General features: G+C 56.8%; 1 protein-coding gene across 9 annotated transcripts in view; it reads left to right on the top strand.

Annotated features, from left to right (window-relative positions):
• Nucleotides 1-18785, top strand: part of KIFC3 (kinesin family member C3) — a 77664-nt gene extending 58879 nt beyond the window's left edge. For 7 of the 9 annotated variants that reach the window (XM_040498136.1, XM_040498139.1, XM_040498146.1 and 4 more), the window contains 16 exons: nucleotides 6985-7050; nucleotides 7578-7721; nucleotides 7859-8098; nucleotides 8623-8796; nucleotides 9428-9575; nucleotides 9657-9787; nucleotides 10943-11054; nucleotides 12278-12459; nucleotides 13256-13360; nucleotides 15059-15189; nucleotides 15708-15831; nucleotides 16035-16164; nucleotides 16255-16484; nucleotides 16706-16840; nucleotides 17195-17303; nucleotides 18104-18785. In XM_040498136.1, the coding sequence (XP_040354070.1) occupies nucleotides 6985-7050; nucleotides 7578-7721; nucleotides 7859-8098; nucleotides 8623-8796; nucleotides 9428-9575; nucleotides 9657-9787; nucleotides 10943-11054; nucleotides 12278-12459; nucleotides 13256-13360; nucleotides 15059-15189; nucleotides 15708-15831; nucleotides 16035-16164; nucleotides 16255-16484; nucleotides 16706-16840; nucleotides 17195-17303; nucleotides 18104-18129 (2187 nt within the window). In that variant the 3' untranslated portion in view covers nucleotides 18130-18785. Of the gene's footprint in view, nucleotides 1-6788; nucleotides 6844-6984; nucleotides 7051-7577; nucleotides 7722-7858; nucleotides 8099-8622; nucleotides 8797-9427; nucleotides 9576-9656; nucleotides 9788-10942; nucleotides 11055-12277; nucleotides 12460-13255; nucleotides 13361-15058; nucleotides 15190-15707; nucleotides 15832-16034; nucleotides 16165-16254; nucleotides 16485-16705; nucleotides 16841-17194; nucleotides 17304-17885; nucleotides 17915-18103 lie in introns of those variants that run through there. The other 2 variants (XM_040498137.1, XM_040498142.1) reach the window with 2 other exon arrangements.
• The last annotated feature ends 978 nt before the right edge of the window (nucleotides 18786-19763 follow it).

The following is a 19763-nucleotide window of genomic DNA, read 5'->3' as shown; positions in this document are numbered from 1 at the left end:
TCACCCATAACGACCTTGTTCCAGCACCAGTGATGTGGTTGTTCTCTGGGGTCTGCTGGGACCAGGGGGCCTCACAGTCTCTACCAAATGTCCTTCCAGCAGTGGAACCGCTTTTCTCTGTGTGGCCCAAGAACCTCCCGGACCCCACTCTGCTCCTGGGGACTTGCCCTTCCCACCAGAGCACCGCCAGGTATCGAGCTGCAGAGTTTCAGACTCTGCGCTCCCCCTGTTACAGTCTTAATGGAATTGAAACCCTCTTCTTTCTCTTTTCTCTCTTAGTTCAGTCCCTGTGGCTGTTTACACTTTTCTGCTTTCTCTTTAGCTGCTTTTGGAGGGTGCTTTTCCCATATTCTCTTCCCCCGCCTCCATCCTCTCTCTGTGTGCAAAAGCGGCTCCCTGCCCTCCACGGCTTCTCTCTCCCCAAGTTCACCTCTCTGTGCCAGGTACCTGCTGAATTTTGTGGTTTAGGTTGTGCAGATTGTTGTGTTAATCCTCAGATCATTTTTCTAGGTGTGCAGGATGGTGTAGTGTTGGTCTGGCTGTATTTCATGGATGCAAGACACAAAAAACTTCCATGCTGTTCCGCCATCTTGGCTCCCCCTCCCATCTTAACCATTTTTAAGTGTATAGTTCACTGGTATTAAGTATATTCACATTTTTATTCATGTTGCAAACCTGAAACTGTTCCCATTAAATACTAACTTCCCCCTCCCCCCTCCTCCAGCCCCTGGCACCCACCATTCTACTTCCTGTCTCTATGAATGTAGCTCTTCCTGGTACTTAATATAAGCGGGATCACAGTATTTGTCTTTTGGTGACTGGCTCATTTCCCTTAGCATAATGCTTTCCAGGTTCATCCATGTTATTGCAAATGGCAGGATTTCCTGTTTTTAAGGCAGAATAATATTCCATCGTATGGATATACCACACTTTGCTTATCCTTTCATTCATCAGTGGACACTTGGTCTGCTACCACATTGTACCTATTGTGAATAATGCTGCTATGAACATGGGTGTGCAAATATCTCTTTGAGACCCTGCTTTGAATTCCTTTTGGGCAAATACCCATAAGTGGAATGGCTAGATCATATGGTAGTTCCAGTTAAAATTTTTTGAGGAATCCACCATACTGTTTTCCACAGCAGGTACACTGTTTGACATTCCCACCAGCAGTGGGACAAAGGTTCTAATTTCTCCAGATTCTCATCAGTATTTGTTATTTTCTGAGGGTTATTTTTTTTTAACTAATAGCCATCATAATGGGTTGAAGTGGTATCTTATTGTGGCTTTGATTTGCATTTCCCTAATGAGTAGTGATATTGAGCGTCTTTTCATGTGCTTATTGGCCATGTGTGTATCTTCCTTGGAGAAATGTCCATTCAAGTCCTTTGCCTGTCTTGAATTGGGGTTTTTGGGGTAGAGTTGTAGGGGTTCTCTCTATATTCTGAATATTAACCCCTTATCAGTATACGATTCACAGATAGTTTTTCCATTCCACAGAGCACCTTTCTACTCTGTGGATGGTATCTTTTGATACACAAAAGGTTTTATTTATTTTGATGAAGCTCAATTTATCTATCTTGTCTTTTGTTGCCTGTGCTGTTGGTGTCCGATCTAAGAAAGCACTGCCAAATCCAGTGCCATGAAGGTTTTCCCCTATGTTTATAGTTTTGGTTTTCACATTTAGGTCTTTGATCTATTCTGAGTTAATTTTGTCTGTGGTGTAAGGCAAGCGTCCAATTTCATTCTTTTGCATGTGGACGTCCAGTTTTCCTGGCACTATTTGTTGAAAAGACTGTCCTTTCCCTCTTGAATAGTCTTGGCACCCATGTCAAAAATCAATTGACCACACATGTGAGGGTTTGTTTCTGGGTTCTCTATTCTAGTCCGTTGATCTGTAGGACGGTCTTTATGCCAGTACTTTATTGTTTTCATTGCTGTAGCTTTGTAGTAACTTTTGAAATCAGGAAGTGTGCGACCTCCCACTTTCTCTTCTTTTGCAAGTATGTTTTGGCTATTTGGGGTTCTTTGAGATTTCATATGAATTTTAGGATGGATTTTTCTATTTCTGCAAAAAATGCCATTGGAATTTTGATGTGGATTGCATTAAATCTGAAGAACGCTTTGGGTAGTATTGATATCTTAGCAATATGTCAATCCATAACCTGGGATGTCTTTTCATTTATCAGTGCCTTCTTTAATTTATTGAGCAATATTTTATAGTTTTCAATGTACAGATCTTTTTCCTTCTTAAGTTTATTCCTAAGCATTTTATTCTTTCTGATGCAATTGTAAATGGAATTGTTTTCTAAATTTCCTTTTTTGGATTGTCCATTGATATTGTGTAGAAGCACAACAGATTTTTACGTAATGATTTTGTATCCTGTGACTTTGCTGAGTTTATTAGTTCTAATTGGCCTCCTTTTTTATTGATCAGATTCGTTGCCAATTTTTATTTTTATTTATTTAATTTTTTAAAATATAATTTATTGTCAAGTTAGCTAATGTGCAGTGTATACAGTATGCCCTTGGCTTTGGGAGTAGATTCCCATGATTCATCGCTTACATACAACACTCATTGCTCATCTCAACAAGTGTCCTCCTCAATGCCCATCACCCATTACCCCCCGGCCGCCCCTGTATCAACCCTCAGTTTGTTCTCTGTATTTAAGAGTCTCTTATGGCTTGCCTTCCTCCCTCTCTGTTTGTGACTATTTTTTCCCCTTCCCTTCCCCCATGGTCTTCTGTTAAGTTTCTCAAATTACACATATGAGTGAAAACATATATCTTTCTCTGACTGACTTATTTCACTCAGCATAGTACCCTCTAGTTCCATCCACAATGTTGCAAATGGCAGGATTTCATTCTTTCTTATTGCCAAGTAGTATTCCATTGTGTGTGTATACACACACACACACACACACACACACACACACACACCCCACATCTTTTTTTATCCATTTATTGGTTGATGGACATTTGGGCTCTTCCCATACTTTGGCTATTGTTGATGGTGCTGCTGTAAACATTGGAGTACATGTGCCCCTAAGGAATCAGCACTCCTGTATCCTCTGGATAAATTCCTAGTAGTGCTATTGCTGGGTCGTAGGGTAATTTTAGTTTTAATTTTTTGAGGAACCTCCACACTGTTTTCCAGAGCCAGTTGCCTATTTTTAAACCTTAGTTAAGTTCACATAAAGATCTGGAATTCCTATTTTGTCAGAATATATTGGAAGACGTGGCACCTCTGGCCCGACAGTCCCACGTGGCACCCACATGCCTGGAGGCTTGTAGCAGCTCCTTCCTTTGGCAGAAGGGAGTGTCCTCCTGCTGGTGCCCAGTGGTGCCCCAGCCTCTAGCACCCCTCCTGGCCCCACCCTGCCTGACAGCCTCACTCACAGACCCTGCTCTACCCAGCCCCTTGTGCACTCATTCTTCCTACATGTGTTTACAGAGCACCTGCTGTGTGTCAGGCACTGTCCTAGGCACTGGGAATTCGTCACCCACACTACAGACAGATATCTCTGCTCTCACGGGCCTTTATTCTAACAATAGAACTCGCTGTGTGCTGGGGTCTGTCCTAAGCGCTTTACTTAACGTTATCTCATTTAATCTCACTTAATGCCCTTGTAGGGGTAGCCTCACTGTCCTGATGAGGAAAGCAAGAGGCATGGTGAAGTTGAGACTTTTCCAAGGTTATCCAGCGAGTAGGGTGATGTCTATATTAGAAAGCTGGGCAGTCAGGCCTGAGAACCCCTGTGCCCGACTGCCCCTCAGTGGCAGAAGGACCTGAATGTGAAAACTTGGCAGTGGGCAGGGCAGGGTGGATGGGGCCAGATGGGCACAGTCAGTCATGTAGCCATATGTCCTGAGAGGGGGAGTGTGTTGGTGACGGGATGGGGTGCTTCCGGGGGCCGCCCCTCTGGCCTCTGTTTCCTCAGGGTGTTCTGGGTCCCAGCACCTCTTGCCTTTTCAGCTCAGCAACGCCTTGGTCTCGCCACTGGGAGAGCCCTCTTTTCCTCAGCGGACAGACAGCTGGTGATCAAGAGCCAGGCTTGGTGGGAGGTGGGGAGGTAATCAGCAGGTTGTCTCCACTGATGGGAGCAGACAGCTGAGAACACAGACCTGCGCAGGGCAGCCCCACCCTCTACTGAACCCACTTCTGCTGAGAGATGGAAATGTGGGTTTGTGTCAGATGGGCCCCGGCTCCCCGCTCCCACTGAGGCCCTGTGCACCAGGCCCATGACCCAGTTTCTCCAGCTGACAAGGAGCCTGGGCCTGGGAAGGGACATTGCACAAATCTAGCCTGGTCCCTTGGTCAGCCCTGGGGTTGACATCATACCCTCCTGGGCACCATCACAGCAGCCTGCCGGGGACCTGCTTCCCCTTCGGCCTGGCTCTTTGCCCTCAGGAGTGTGCATGCCGCTTGTCTGCTGTCACTTCTAGTGTTCATTGGGTGTCTACTGTGTGCTGGTCACCTGCCGGGGTCGGGGCTTATGATGAGTAATAGAGAAGGTCCCTCCCCTCTGCGGATAGATGCCAGCACGATTGCTGACTCAGAGCCCGGGCGGGTGTGGACAGGATGCCTCTGGGGGCTCTCTCCTGTGGAAGGCCTTCCTCGCTGCTCTGGTTCACCCTCAGCACCCCGCTCTCTGCTCTCACCGCTCCTGAAATAGACCCCTCTGGGTAGAGGGCAATGGCCCCACTCCTGAGCAGCATACATCCTGACTTCTCAGCCCCAAATGCAGCTGGCCTGCCGGGGCACGGTCACCATGCACCACAGCGGTGACTGGTGCCTGACAGGCCACACTGCTGTGTTGGTGGGCCATGTCCCCCGCTGTCCTAGACAAGCCAGGAGATGACTGTCTGACATCTCTGACAAAGGGAGTCTTTTATAGCCTCTCCCTCAACCCCTCACCCTCACCCCAGCCTGCCCCATTTTGTAGCCACCTCCTTTTGGGGCACCCCTCAGAAATTCCAGGTAGAGCCTAGGAGTGCGCAGAGTTCTGATTGTGATGCAAGAAAGGAGCAGGAGCCTGAGCTACAGGCAGGTGGCAGGCAGGCGTCCTGACCCCGCAAGTAAGCACTTGGAAAACCCCATTCTCGCTGCATCTGGGGCTGAGTGCTGGTGGCGAGGTCCCAGCACACCCAGCCCGGTGCTGAGGAAGCAGCCTGTCTGAGGCACCTGTTCAGTGCAAGTGGATCTTCCTGGAGTGCTTTCTGAGGGAAGGAAGGGGGGTGGGGGGACTCAACCTTTCAAAAGGAGGTAGACCCACCTATATCAGGATGGGGGGAGTGTATATGAGAGGAGTACGTATTCTTTGAGGCTTACAAGTTACTGAAAAGCATAAAGAATTTGGCAGAATTCTATAGTCCAGAGACTTCTGCTTCTTGGTGTTACATTCGCAATTTTGTTTTCAGACTTTTGACTTAACTATGTTCGGGAGCCTTTCTCCAAGTCACTTAAAACTTCTGCTAACCCTAACCGTGACGACTACGCACTAGTCTGCGTGTACCTACACCATAACTTGCGTAACCATTCCCTTAATGCTGGGGATTCACGCTAGTCCCGATTTCACCACCAAGGAATGAAAGGCTGCCTTCTGTGAGGTGTCCCTCACTCCCCTCTAAAGCCGGGGGATCTGAGTGCTCCTCCCACCAGGGTCTCAGCAAAAGGGGGCATCGGAGGTGGCACAGGCCTGGTCTGCATGCTGCCCATGCTACTCACACACTGTTGATGACATCTCAGCCATGTAGGGTGGGGAGATTTGACATATCCCCAAATCCCAACATCTGGCCTGTCTTGAAAGGTCAGACGTTTGGAGACGTGGGCCTGCATGTCTCTGGCCGCGGCCTGCAGGGAGTGCATTGTGGCTGCCTCCTAGGGGTGGATAGCAGGTGTCCAATCCTGCACTGCCCCTCACCTGCCTTACCTGGCCCTGGCTGGCCCCTGCAGGCAGGGGACTTTGTCACCTGTCGCTTAGTAATAAGAACCTAGCGCTTCGTGGTCCGCTTGTGTAAAACCCACCTCTCCTAAGCCCCCGCCGAGTGAGTCTGACTCTCACTGTGCCTTCTCAAGGTGAGGTATGGTAGGGTATGGTCCTCATAGAATGTTCTGCAAGAAAACCACCAAACATGCTCTAATGAATGCTGGTGCCAAAGTCATTGGCTGCATTTGCAGTTATCTCCCGAGAGGTTCCTGCAGGTGGGCTGATAGAGAACCAGGGTTTGGGGCCTGCGAGGAGGATGGCCAGCGGGGGGACAGCTCTAGGGGAGGGTCGCCATCCTGGGATGTGCACTCTCGGAACTGGCATCGTGCTTGCCCCCGCCCTGGGCTCTGGCTGAGCCAGGCCACCCTTGCCTCCTCACAGACCGTGCACCCCTCCTCTTTCTAATAGCCTCTGCTGGCCATGGCTCTCCAGCAAGACAGGCTGGGAGCTGGGGTGGACACAGGTCTGAGATGTGCCCTGGTCACTGACAGACCTGTCTCCACAGGCAGATTCACCAGGAACCACTTGAAGTGGAAAAATTTAGGACTTGGGCAAGGACTGATCCAGGTTTTGTAGTGCCTAGAGTTTATACAATTTGGAAGCCTTTTTAAGGAAAAAAGAAAAAAATATATATATATATATATAATTACAAATACCTAAGTAGACGCAGGGGCCGATGCAAGGCAGGCGTCCTGAGGTCAGCCTTCTGAGTCTCCCAGGGAGCTGCCTCTGGTGTGGGCTTGGTGGTACACGGGTCACCTCTGCTTTGCTTGCTCCCCAGACTTTCCTGAGAGCCCAGGCTACCTGGGTCTTGAAGTGGGAGAGGGTGCTGAAGGCTATTGGGATGGGGCAGGTGTGTGTCACCTGGAGTCCCAGGTGTGGCCTGATGCTTGAACACAGGGAGGGCTGGGGCTGAGAGATCAGGCCTGGGTGTGGGCTGGAGGTGAGGAACAAGAGGCTCACCGTGACCGTGACTGTGGCTTTGTGCTGGCAGGTGGAAAACCTGAAGGAGAAGCTCATTAGCCAAGCCCAGGAAGTGAGCCGCCTTCGATCAGAGCTGGTGAGGCTCAACACTGCCATCCTAAGGTGGGCGGGGGAGGCGGGGGTTGGCCGGGTCTCATGCAGACTGACCCTTCCAGATGGGATGTGCGACCCCATCTCTCCAGGGCCCTCACTTCCAGCCCAAGCCGGGGCTGCCCGTGTGCCCATCAGACTGCCATCCTGCCTGGGAGACGCTCCCTGAATATTTGTCTCCACTCACTAGGTCCTCAGAGGTCATGTGACCCCCAAAGGGAGGGAGGTTAATTCTCGTTTGCTGATGTAAAATAGGAGTGTGATCTCTGTGTATAAATACGACTTTCTTGTTACTTTCACACTCAGGAAAATAGAATGAACGGGGCGGGGTGAAGTCCGTCCCTGCAGCTCCCCTTTCCTCCTGTCTTCTCATTTCCCTCTGGAGCTCCTGCTCTCTTCCCTCCCTCTCCGCCTTTCTCTTTCCCTCTCCTTCTCCCCACCTGTCTCCTCTCTCCCCTGCCCTGGTAACCCTCTCCACCTCACATGCGTCCCCTGTGCTCCGGCCGTCTGCAGGGAGGCACGGACTTGGAGAAGCACCGGGACCTGCTGATGGTGGAGAATGAACGGCTGAGGCAGGAGATGCGGCGCTTCGAGGCAGAGCTGCAGGAGCTGCGGGCCAAGCCGGTGGCCCCCTGCACGGGCTGCGAGCACAGCCAGGTGAGCGGGCTGGCCCCGGCCCCACCCGGTCCCAGAGGGCTCAGTCCCCAACGGTGACCCAGTTCCTCACAGTGACCCCTGCCCGCTTGTCTGTCCTTCCCTGGGTCCCGGCGTCGCTCGCCACCGCCTGCCTGCAGGAGAGCGCCCAGCTCCGGGACAAGCTGTCACAGCTGCAGCTGGAGGTGGTGGAGAACAAGGGCATGCTGTCGGAGCTGAACCTGGAGGTGCAGCAGAAGACCGACCGGCTGGCGGAGGTCGAGCTGCGGCTCAAGGACTGCCTGGCCGAGAAGGCGCAGGAGGAGGAGAGGCTGAGCCGGCGCCTCCGGGACAGCCACGAGACCATCGCCAGCCTGCGGGCCCAGTCGCCGCCAATCAAGGTGAGCCGTGGCCACGTGCAGGGCCTTGGGAGCGCCCTCTCCATCCCGCGCCCAGGGCGGGGCCTCCCGGAGGAGGGGCTTAAGCGTCTTGGTGAATGAGGAGGGGCAGGTGGTTGAAGGAATCATTGCAGGTCTGCCCTTAGTCTTGCCCCTTCCTCTCCTTGCCGTCCAGGGCCAGGCGCGTAGCGGGCATCTGGCAACTGAGGCTTGAGGTGCCCGTGCGTGCCAGGCATGGATGTGATGCACCGCGAGGTTCTACCTTCATCTTTGCCCTTCTTGTCTGTCCTGTGCCCAGGCAGGGGCCACAGTCAGGCTCTTGGTGGGCTAATTAGATGAGAGCATTCCAGGAGGCCCTTGCAGCATCCTGGAAAGCCAGTACCTCGAGGCCTCTCTAGTTTTTTCTGGGGGCTCTTGGCAGGATGTCCCTGAACGTCCCTTCCCAAGGCCAGTCGCGTCTCAGGACCCCCGGGTGAGGTCGAGGCACCAACGCGCCGCCACGCGCCCGTCCCTCCTTCCCCTCACAGTATGTCATCAAGACCGTGGAAGTGGAGTCGTCCAAGACCAAGCAGGCCCTCAGCGAGTCCCAGGCCCGGAACCAGCACCTGCAGGAGCAGGTGGCCATGCAGAGGCAGGTGCTGAAGGAGATGGAGCAGCAGCTGCAGAGCTCGCACCAGCTGACCGCGCAGCTCCGGGCACAGGTGCGTGGGCTGCGGGGGCGCGCGTAGCTGTGGGAGAGCATGCGCACGCCCGGCTGGAAAGCCAGAGGCGGGCCTTCAACACAGTATGGCGGGTCAGCGCTCCGGGGTCCGACGCGCCTGGGTTCCGGTCCCTTCTCTCCCTGCTGGCTGCATGACCAAGGCCAAGTTTTGTTTAGTGTCTGTTTCCTCATCTGTAAAATGATGTGATCGCAGAACTCCCCTCCCAGTGGGGCTCAGAGCCATAATCATTAAAGCTTCCTCACACAGGGTCTAGCGCACACGTTCTTAGAAAGGAACCCTGGTCACTAATGTATAACAAGTGCTCTCCCCTGCCCTCCTGGGGCCTGTAGCTTGTGCACCTGTTACGTGCCAGGACCCAGGCTGGTGCCGGGGGTAATGCAAGGAAGTAGCTGCACGGAGCTCCCAGACCTTTCGAGGAGCGAGATGGCCATCTACCCTTCTCCTGTGTGTGTGTGTCTGTGTGTGTATGTGTGTGTCTATGTGTACATGTAGGGGTCAGTGTTTGCTCACGTGGGCTGTGGGGTAGGTGAGGGGCTTCTTTCTGGCTCTCCCCCCCCCTTCTGAGCTTCTCTCTCCCCCCACACATTGAGCTTCTGGTCTTGGCCATCAGATCGCCATGTACGAGTCAGAGCTGGAGCGGGCACACGGGCAGATGCTGGAGGAGATGCAGTCCCTGGAGGAGGACAAGAACCGGGCCATCGAGGAGGCCTTTGCCAGAGCCCAGGTGGAGATGAAGGCTGTGCATGAGAACCTGGCAGGTGAGCCGGCTGGCCAGGCCCTGGCCTGCCCCGTGCCGTAGCCCCTCCCCCTGTCCACTTTATACCTCTGTGTCCCCATAGGTGTCCGGACCAACCTGCTGACGCTGCAGCCAGCTCTGCGGACCCTCACCAACGACTACAATGGGCTCAAGCGGCAGGTGCGTGGCTTCCCCCTGCTCCTGCAGGAGGCTCTCAAGAGCGTCAAGGCCGAGGTGAGTGCAGCTCATGGCTGAGGGGACGGGGGAGGCTGGGAGAGGCCCTGGAGCCCAGGGCTCCATTCCAAAATGCAGTGAAGCCTCCCAGACAGTAGCCCCCCTGCCTCACCCACACACTGCCACCCCCAGACCCTGTTTGGAAAATACACTGGTCAGGGGCAGGTATTTGGGTATTTGACTTATTGTGATGCTTTAAACCAAACATATTACATGTATTCTTATATCTCAAACATGCTGCACATATTCTTACATCTGTTAGTTTTGATTTTTTTAAGCTATACTTGTACAGTATGAGAATAGCCAGCGTCTCTTAAGTGCCTCCTACGTGCTAAGCCTTTTATAGCTGTCAGCTCCTTGAATCTGTACAACAGTCCTGCAGGGTAGAGAGACTGATATATTTTGGGAATAGAAAGTAGTTCTTTCTGTGAAAAAAATTATGTCAATAATACATGGACGTGGTAGAAAGTTCAAACTATGCAGAAGAGCATCAGAAGAAAAGGAAGGGCCTCTCTCTGCCACCCTGGCCTGCTCCCCAGAGGCGGATGTCTGTCAGAATTTACCTCCCGAGCGTTCTGAGCATGATGAAGCCTGTTGATGTATTTGCGTGCACGTGCGCACTTCCCTTTTTACCCAACGAAGGGCAACATATGCATGCGCGGTCTGCATTTTGGTCCTTTCCCTCATGAAGTGTAACGTGGAGGTCCGTACCTACCAAGTCCTACAGATCCGCGAATTAGATGGTGTTCTCCCCAGTTTACAGAGGAGAAAAAAGAGGCTCGACGACTGAGATGGTTGCCTTAGGTCCCCCCAGCTACTTGAGATGAGGGTAGAGCTGGAGTATGGGTCCAGCTGAATCTTGTTGTAGTCAAGTGCTAGTGCTGTGAAGTGAGGGCTGAGTCCTGCTGTTTGCTCATCAGCAGAGCAATAAGCCTCGTTGAGACTCAGTTTATTCCTCTGTAAAATGGGCCTGGCAGCAGTACATGCCCACAGGGGCTATTGGATACAGTTGGCCTGTGACAGCGGACCTCAAGTACTCAGCCCAGGGCGGGAGGCAGTGAGCAGCTGCTGGGGTGGGGGTGGGGAGGTGGCAGGCAGCGTGGTAAGCCAGGTCGGTGGAGCCAGCCCGTGACAGCGCTGCGCACCCCCCACCAGATCGGCCAAGCCATCGAGGAGGTCAACAGCAACAACCAGGAGCTCCTGCGCAAGTACCGCCGGGAGCTGCAGCTGCGCAAGAAGTGCCACAATGAGCTCGTGCGGCTGAAAGGTGACCGCCGGGGGTGCTGGGGGGCCCTGGCACAGGGGTCCCAAGCTGGCTCGGAGGTGATGCAGCCCTTCCCCCCAGCCCAGCACCACTCCTTGGAGCTGTGCCCTGCCACCGAGGGGCTGCTGTAGCTCCGTCTTTGTAGATCCGGAAACCCAGAGAAGTCGGGGAGCTTGCTCAAACCCGCATGGCTAGTAAACAGTCTGCCCTGGATCTGGACTTGGATCCGTCCAACTCTGAAGCCCTCACCCCAGTGCCCATGGCAGGTGACCCCTGGGCCCCGAGGGGGCCGGGTGGGCTATTGAGGCACTGGGTGGGGTGGCTGGTATGCCGCTTGTTCTGACCAACGGCCTGGCCAAGCTTGAGGGTACCTGTTTGCTACACAAAGGTCTAGGGAGTGCTTGCTGTGTGCCAGGTGCTGTTCCAGACACTGAGACATGGCCATGAGCCCACATCGATGCTGTCGCTGGCCTCACGGTGCTCGCTTCAGCTGGGGCAGCAGTGATCGTTAATCACCCAGAGAACCTCAACACTGCCCCTGTTACCGGGGCTAGGGAGGGGCTCTCAGAGCCCCTTAGTGTCTGACAGTCGAGCGTGTCAGGGGGCTTCCCGGAGGAGGTGCAGCCAGACCTTGGACCTGGATGGTGAGGTGGAGTGTACAGGTGAAGGTGAAGATTCTGGCTGTAGTGGGGAGTTTGTTCTTCATTCCACTGAGATCCCACTGAAGGGCTTGAAGCGATCAGATCTATGTGCCCACACACCCCAGGGCTGCCTCTTTGCCTGGTTCTATCTGCCTGATTCCCAAGCCCTGTCCTGGCATCCATGGTGTCCTTTTAGAATGACAGAATAAGTCTCTTGGCTTACTGGGACCCAAGCCCTATCGTATAGAGAAAACTGAAGTCCAGACACATAGAGAGAGTGTCCATTTGGTATCCCACCCAGACTGGGCACAGGGCCTGAGCCCCGCAACTGACCTTTCCTCCCTGTCCCCAGTGTGAAGCTCCCACTCTCAGCTGGCTTGCCCAGGAAGAAAGGGTACTGATACTTGAATTCATGATAGTGTGAGTGATCACAGCTTTGTGGGCTACCTTTCCTTGGGGGGCCTTGCTTAGAAGGCAGCAGGTTCCTGAGCCTCTGGGTTGCTCAGGACACCAGAGAATGCCAGTGTAGAGGCAGTCTGATCTTGACCCAGCCTGTACCCTTCTCTCCTCCCCCACACAATCCAGGGAATATCCGGGTGATTGCTCGTGTCAGGCCAGTCACCAAAGAGGACGGAGAAGGACCCGAAGCGACCAATGCTGTGACCTTCGATGCTGACGATGACTCCATCATCCACCTACTGCACAAAGGAAAGCCTGTGTCCTTTGAGCTGGACAAGGTCTTCTCCCCGCGGGCCTCACAGCAGGACGTGAGTGTGGCCCTATGGGGAAAGGGACAGAGCAGTGGAGGGTGGGGGGACACACAGGGAGAGATGATGGGAGCATGGACCGAAAGAAGTATAAGAGTGGGGAAGACACGATGGGGAGGCGTGGGGCACTGGGATGCCTTGCTCCCTCCACTGGAGGAGAGAAGAGGGTGGGAAGCTAAGATTGAAGCCTCTGCAGGGAGGGAGATTCATGCACAGCCTGTGGCACCTACGTGGCCCCGCCCAACCACAGGACCCTGGCGGGCGTTGCTTCTCCAGCCGGGAGCACTTATGTAGGTCTGCTTAGGGACTCCCCCGCTGCTCCTTGGCCCCACTATGGAACCCTTGGCCTGTGAGAGCCATGTGGTCTCAGCATCCTTCTTTTCTGGCTGACCGGCCAGGGCTGTCTTGCCTGTGCCTTTCTGTCCCTGTGCTGAGCTTTACCTTTGCCCCACCCTGTCTGCTGGTGTACAGGCAGGCTCTGGGTGCCGGGCACACGCTGGCCTCTGCCTTCAACTCACTGAGCACTCCTTTGGTGCCGGAGAAGTAGAGGTGGGGGCCCCTGAGCTCCAGGGCTGGGCGGCAGGCACTGCCCTGTCTTCCCTTCAGTCTTGGCAGCTCGACTGATGCCTATTGTAAGTGACTTATTAGTCAGAAATTCTTCCTCAGTGAGCCACTCGCCAGTAACAATATGCGTTGTACTGTTACTGAAGGAGAGAGTGGTCAGGGAGGTGGCTGGACTTGGAAATGGTGGGTGACCCGGGGGGCTTGCAATCTCCATCCCATGTCACCTCCCCAGGTGTTCCAGGAGGTACAAGCCCTGATCACCTCCTGTATTGACGGCTTCAACGTCTGCATCTTTGCCTATGGCCAGACGGGTGCCGGCAAGACCTACACGATGGAGGTGGGTACCCGCTGCACAGGGCAGGGGCTCGGTGAGGACCCCACCCTGTCGCTGTCCTTGTGTCTGCGGGTTTTGTTTGGTACGGGAGCAGAGCTGGTGGTTATCTGTGTTAGCCTGGGGCACCAGGCCTGAAGAGAGGGGCACCTTACTCAGGTGGACTTGGGATGGACCCCTGTGGTTCTGGAGGGGCAGGTGTAATGCCCACAAGCTCTGGCACCAGAGGGGTCTCTGCCTGAGGTTAGAGCCCAGGGCAGACCGCTTCTGCATCTCCCTGGATGGACCTTTGTTTCACCCATGTGCATTTATTAGGATCCTGCCATATGGCTGCCCTATGCTGGGCCCTGGGGTATGGGGATGGAGGAGGGCAGTCTCTGCTGCTGGGGCCAAGCCCCCTCTGGGAAGGGCAGCGGGAGGTGGGAGCTTTGAGGGGAGGAAGAATCTCAACCAGAGGTAAAAATGGAAGGCCGCCCTTGGGGGTTTCTTTGGTTTGTTAGCATGTGCCTGGCTCTTGAGAGGGTGCTGTGTGGTTCTCTGGGAAGGGGTGAGGACAGGTGTCCCAGTGTCTGAGGAGAGGGGTGAGAAGGCTAGACAGGCACCTTTAGGTGACAGGCTGTCATCATGGCTCTTTCCTTCCAGTCTGGGCCCCACCGTTGCCCTCGTTCTGGGATTCGTGAAGACTGGTTAGTGGGGGCCAGGCCAAGCAAGGTGGGGGAGCGAGGGGGTTGGGGGGGCTCCTAACCCTATCTTGGGTGCTCAGAGTTGGGGTGACCCCCAGGAACATCTCTCCTCCAGCAGTGCCTGCCAAGGCCCATGTATATCAGGTGCCGTTCTGGGCGCTGGGCACAGTTTGGCCACAGAGTGTCTGCTCCCGGGAGCCAGCTCACCTGGTGGGGAGGCTTCAGTGCTCACAGCACATCGAGCTGGGTGTCCTGGCAGGTGCCAGGGAGAAAACTTAAAGCTGACTATGAGGAATCAGCAGTGAGGGAGGGATCAGATCAGGTGTTGGTGGGGAAGATAAAGCCATCTCCCCAGGAGGCGGCATTGGAGCCAGCCATGGGGGTGTGTGGGGACCAGGGACCAGGAACAGCAGGGCTGAGGCCACGAGGCTGGAACATGCTAGGGGTACTGAGGCCTGGCAAGGAGGCCTGAGCAACAGACGGGAAGGGGCGTGGGTGGGCTACTTAAGGGGAGGTGACCGCTCAGGTGAAGACTCCAGATTTCTTTCTAGAAGGGCCGGCCAGCCCATCTGACCTCAGGGCACATGTGTCTCTGCTTGTGCCCCCCTTCTGTCACCCACAGAGCCCAGCTCATGGCTTCCCTGATGTGAGCCACCCTGTAGGCGGTGGCACGGAGATCATAGGTTCCCAGTGCTCCCTCCCAGGTGGCCCCCCAGGACCAGGTGTGCACCTGGTGCTCAGTGGCCCCTCGTGCAGGGCCGCGTCGGGTGCTTCACCCAGTCCTCTGCTTTACGTCTCAGGCTGGTCCTGACAGGGCAGTGCCGTGGAAAGGTGGGGAAACTGAGGCCCAAGGCGATGAAGTTGCTTGCAGCTAGTGGAGGGCGTTTTGGGGTGGACCACTAGGCACGGACTGGGAGGCTGGCCCGTGAGGGGTCGCCATAGACACCACATGGGCATCTGCACGGCCCCCCCTTGTGGTGGGGAGAGGCCTGGCTCACTGGGGCCCTGCTTCTGCCCCCAGGGGACCCCCGAGAACCCAGGCATCAACCAGCGGGCCCTGCAGCTGCTCTTCTCCGAGGTGCAGGAGAAGGCGTCCGACTGGGACTACACCATCACCGTCAGCGCTGCCGAGATCTACAACGAGGTCCTCAGGTGGGCGGTTCTGGCGCGGGGCACGGCCCGCCCGGTGGCTTTGTGGTCCGCGGGGCCATGCAGAGCTGTGTGTGACGAATGTCGGAGTCGGGGCTACATGTCCGGATCAGCCCAGGGATCGGGTGGTCCCCGGCCCCTGCCCCACACCGGAGGCGGCAGGGAGAAGGCCTTGCTCTCAGTCCCCCCAGGACCCCTAGACCAGACCCAGGTGCTGCTTTTCCTGCCGAGTCTACCCAGTCTCCCTGCAGGCTGCACCAGGTGGTGATAAGTGAGAGTGAGGGACTTGGGGGTCCCTGCCCACAAGAGCTCCGTGCATCGTGGGGGCGGGAGTAGTGCTACTACAAGACTGGGGGGAACATTTGGCCTCTGCCCCTCAGCAGACTGAGTGCAGGGGAGGAGCTGGAGGAGAGAGGGGCTTAGCCCTATGGTTAAGGAAGGCTTCCTCAGGGTGTGATGGGGGAGCGGGGTACAGTGCAAGCAGAGGCAGAAGTGAGTGACCGTGTCGTCTGTCCCCACAGGGACTTGCTGGGGCAGGAGCCCCAGGAGAAGCTGGAGATCCGGCTGTGCCCAGACGGCAGCGGGCAGCTGTACGTGCCGGGGCTGACAGAGTTCCGGGTGCAGAGTGTGGAGGACATCAACAAGGTGCAAGGCCGGGGCACCTGGAGGCAGGGAAGTGCCGGGGAGGCCCCCACGCGCAACTGGGGCCGGGCGGGAGCAGGACATAGGCAGCCTGTCCGCAGGTTTCCTCCTCTGTAAAGTGCGTAGGGTGAGCCTCCTCGGGGACAGGGTGATTGCGAAGACCTCACTCCAAACCCCGGGCCTCCGCCCTCCCTGCTCCCTGCCAGGTGTTCGAGTTTGGCCACACCAACCGCACGACCGAGTTCACCAACCTGAACGAGCACAGCTCCCGCTCACACGCCCTGCTCATCGTGACGGTGCGCGGGGTGGACTGCAGCACGGGCCTCCGCACCACGGGTGAGTGAGGGCGCCGGGCGGCCTGGCCGAAGACCCCTGGCACCTGCCCCCACTGGGGCGGCCTCGACCTGCCCGGCACCCTCCCCACAGGGAAGCTGAACCTGGTGGACCTGGCCGGCTCGGAGCGTGTGGGCAAGTCAGGGGCTGAGGGCAGCCGCCTGCGGGAGGCACAGCACATCAACAAGTCGCTGTCAGCCCTGGGGGACGTCATCGCCGCCCTGCGCTCCCGCCAGGGCCACGTGCCCTTCCGCAACTCCAAACTCACCTACCTGCTGCAGGACTCGCTCAGTGGAGACAGCAAGACCCTCATGGTGGTGCAGGTGAGGGCCTCGGCTGGCCAGGCAGGGTGGCCCTTCGTGTGTCGGGCTTGGCCAGCACTGTGACCAGGGACCCCCTCCCCCTGTGGCCCCCATACATCAGGCTGTGCGGGGAAGGGACACCCTCGTCCTCTGCAGCTTCAGTCAGTGAGCATGCTGCCCCCTCCAGTTCTGTCAGGGAGGCCTGTTGGCCTGGGTGGAGAGTGAGCTCTCGTGTCCCCTAGGTGTCCCCCGTGGAGAAGAACACCAGCGAGACACTGTATTCCCTGAAGTTTGCAGAGAGGGTGCGCTCTGTGGAGCTGGGCCCTGGGTCCCGCAGGGCAGAGCTCGGGTCCTGGTCCAGCCAGGAGCACTTGGAGGTATGGTGACTGCCACGGGCCCATCTTGGGCAGGAAGGAGGATCTGGGATGGGAGACGGCCTAGAGCGGCAGGAGAGGGGAAGATGCCAGAAGGGGGTGGACCTAGAACTTGAACCTGGGAGCCTTGGTCTGAATATTTCGCCTGGACCTCAGAGATAACCTGGGGAGGTCCCCAGCTGGTTGCCGGGGGGGGGGGGGGGGGGGGGGGGCTGCAGGTTGGCACACAGGTGCTCAGTTATAACTCATTTTCTTCTTTACATGTATTATCTCATGTAATTCTTGCACTAACTGAGCACGGTGGAGATGGGGAGCCAGGACCACGGCCCCCGCCCACCTGCTCACCCCTGCCCACAGTGGGAGCCGGCTTGCCAGACCCCACAGCCCTCGGCACGAGCACACTCAGCCCCCAGCTCCGGGACCACCAGCCGCCCAGGCTCCATCCGGAGGAAGCTGCAGCCCTTGGGTGAGCCTTTAGGGAGTGGGCCAGGGTGGGTGGGTGAGCCTCCCCTATGGGCAGATAGCCACGGGACTGCCCTTGCCTGAATGGACTTTTTGTTTTCCTTTTTGGTTAAGTTCATAAAACCCATCCAGAACCTGTTTTACCACCTTTTCTAGCCCTGGGAAGTAGTCAGGGCAGACTGTGCTAGATCCATTTCACAGATGGGCAATCACAGGCTCCCTGGAGAGGGAATAGTGTAAGGAGGAAGCAGCCCTTCAGGCTCCTAGCGGGGCTACTGACTTGAGGCCCAGGACCCAGTTCTCCCAGGCAGGGCTCCAGCAATACACATCTTCCAAAGCAGGCCAGGAACCCCCTGTTCTGGGCCTTGGCTCCTAGGGAGGGTGGGGGGCAGGGCCCAGCCCGTGTCCCGGGTGAGGAGTGAGCCCGGCCGTAGGACTGGAATGCAGAGCTCCAGCCCCCTGCCTGGCCCCACTCACAGAAGGGCCTGGCAGGTGCTAGAGTGCAAAGAGGTAGGGGCAGCAGGATCCTGGGGAGTCCTGGCCCAAGGCAAGCCCACCAGTGAGACGCCTGTTGCTTTGATTTCAGCCTGACGGCTGGGGCTGCAGAGTCTCCAGGTGAGTGTGGGGCCAGTGGCCCGGGCCTACCTGCCCACCTGCCTGGCCATCTTGGGTTGCAGGGCTGTGCCGGGGAGATGGCTGCTCAGGGCTGGGTCCGTCCTGCTGCCTGCTGTTTGTGCGCTTCTGCCTGGCTCCCTCCTGCCCTTATGCACAGAGGCTGACGAACCCCTCCTCCCCCTCCTGCAGGGAAGTCAAGGCCGGTGCCTGTGTGATGGACGTGTCCACCCTACCGGAACGGGGACTGGGTCGTGAGGCCTTGCTGGCCCGCTCCTGCTGTAGCACTGGGAGCCTAGGAGGCAAAGGCCAGGGTGGAGGCACCTCTTCCATCCCGTCTCAGAAGGAAATGGTGTCTCTCGTCCGTGGCTGTGGGTTCAAGTGGCACAGGCTGGAAGGGTAGGGATGGCCCACTCTGCCTGGCAGGCCCGGGCCATCAGGGGGCCCTCATGGGGAGGGCAGGAGTATGCGGGAAGGTGGTCCTCTCGCCCAGCCTGGTCTGACTCTCCCCTGCCTGCCGGGCCCCGTCTCTAGTGGGTGTGCTGAGGAGCCCCCGGGGGGCACAGGAACCATGACACCCGGGCAGTTTGGTGGGCACCCTGGGGCAGCCCTGGCCACACGCGGGCCCTGTGCTGGACGTGTACATAGTGTTCTAGGTGTACATAGGGGCACGGCCCTCCCCGCCGAGGGCTGGCCTGTATTTATGGCTGGCAGGAGGCCAGTGGGCGGGGATTCTGCTGCTCCCCTCATCTGCCTGGTACCAGGCTCTCTCCTTGCTCACTGGCCTCTTGACATCTTCCCCCCTTTGAAATCCTATTTAAGAACTTTTGGAAGCTTAGCCATTTTTACTTAAAATAAAAACCTTTTTACACAAGTGTGGTCTCAGCTGGTCTCGTGAGGCCCTGGTCAGATTATGGGGATGAGCCTTTGGCTCCACACTGCTAGCTGGTCACGCACAGCCCTCCTGGCCTCTCCTGAAGGCCATGACCGAGTAGGTCCAGTGCCCCCTGGCCACCCTTGTCACAACTGGCCCACCCACACGTGATCGCCTCCATCCTAGAAGATGGGAAACGCTGGCTCTTCAAAGGCTTGAGAGCCACAGTCAGTAGGGCTGGGCTAGCCTGGCTCCCCTCGGTCCTGGCCTTGCCCCTTAAGTGGACCAGCTGTAGGTGGGTGCCAGCCTCCTCCCAGGGCTACCGGACCCCAACCACAAGCTCAGTAACTCCCCACTCCCACCCCCCGCCGTGGGGGTTGTCAGCCTGTACCTGGTCTTGGCCTCGAGGGGGACTGCACAGGGGCTCAGTGGGGCCCCCTCTCCAACTGGGGCGAATCTACCGGCTGCTGCCAAGGAGCACAAGGGATCAGTGCTGGGGGATCCTGCAGGGAGTGAACACAGTTCAGAGCCCTCATTGGAGGACAGGGCAGCTGCCCTTCCAGTCCTGTCCCTGGAGGCCTCTCAGAGAAGGGGGAGTGGTTTGGGGAGGGAGGTGGGCTCTGTGGCGGCCAACCTGTGAGGCTGGGGTCCTGGCACCCTGAAGTTTACAGCTGTCGGCTGGCCCTGGAGGCACCCACAGGACAGCTGGGAGTGTGGCTGAGACAAAGGGATGGGCCGGTGGGGGCGACCCCTTGCCTGTTTCCCTGAGCCATGAAAGGGGGGAGCTGCTGCCCCCCCCCACCATAGGTCTGAACTTGCCCCTTCCTGCAGGCCTGGCACTCTGCTGCCCCCTGCTGGCCACTCTGCCTGGTGCACTGCCTCCGGAAGGGGGAGCGATCTCCTCCGTGAGGGGCCAGGCAGGCAGCCCTGGGCCTGAGAGAGCCACGTGGCCAGAGAATGCCCCTCCAGGCAAACAAA

This window comes from Herpailurus yagouaroundi, unplaced genomic scaffold, assembly GCF_014898765.1.
Source record: "Herpailurus yagouaroundi ecotype Mexico unplaced genomic scaffold, PumYag 190, whole genome shotgun sequence".
Classification (NCBI taxonomy): Eukaryota; Metazoa; Chordata; class Mammalia; order Carnivora; family Felidae; genus Herpailurus; species Herpailurus yagouaroundi.
Note: the sequence above shows the minus strand (reverse complement) of the source record. Positions and strands in the feature narration are given on the sequence as shown.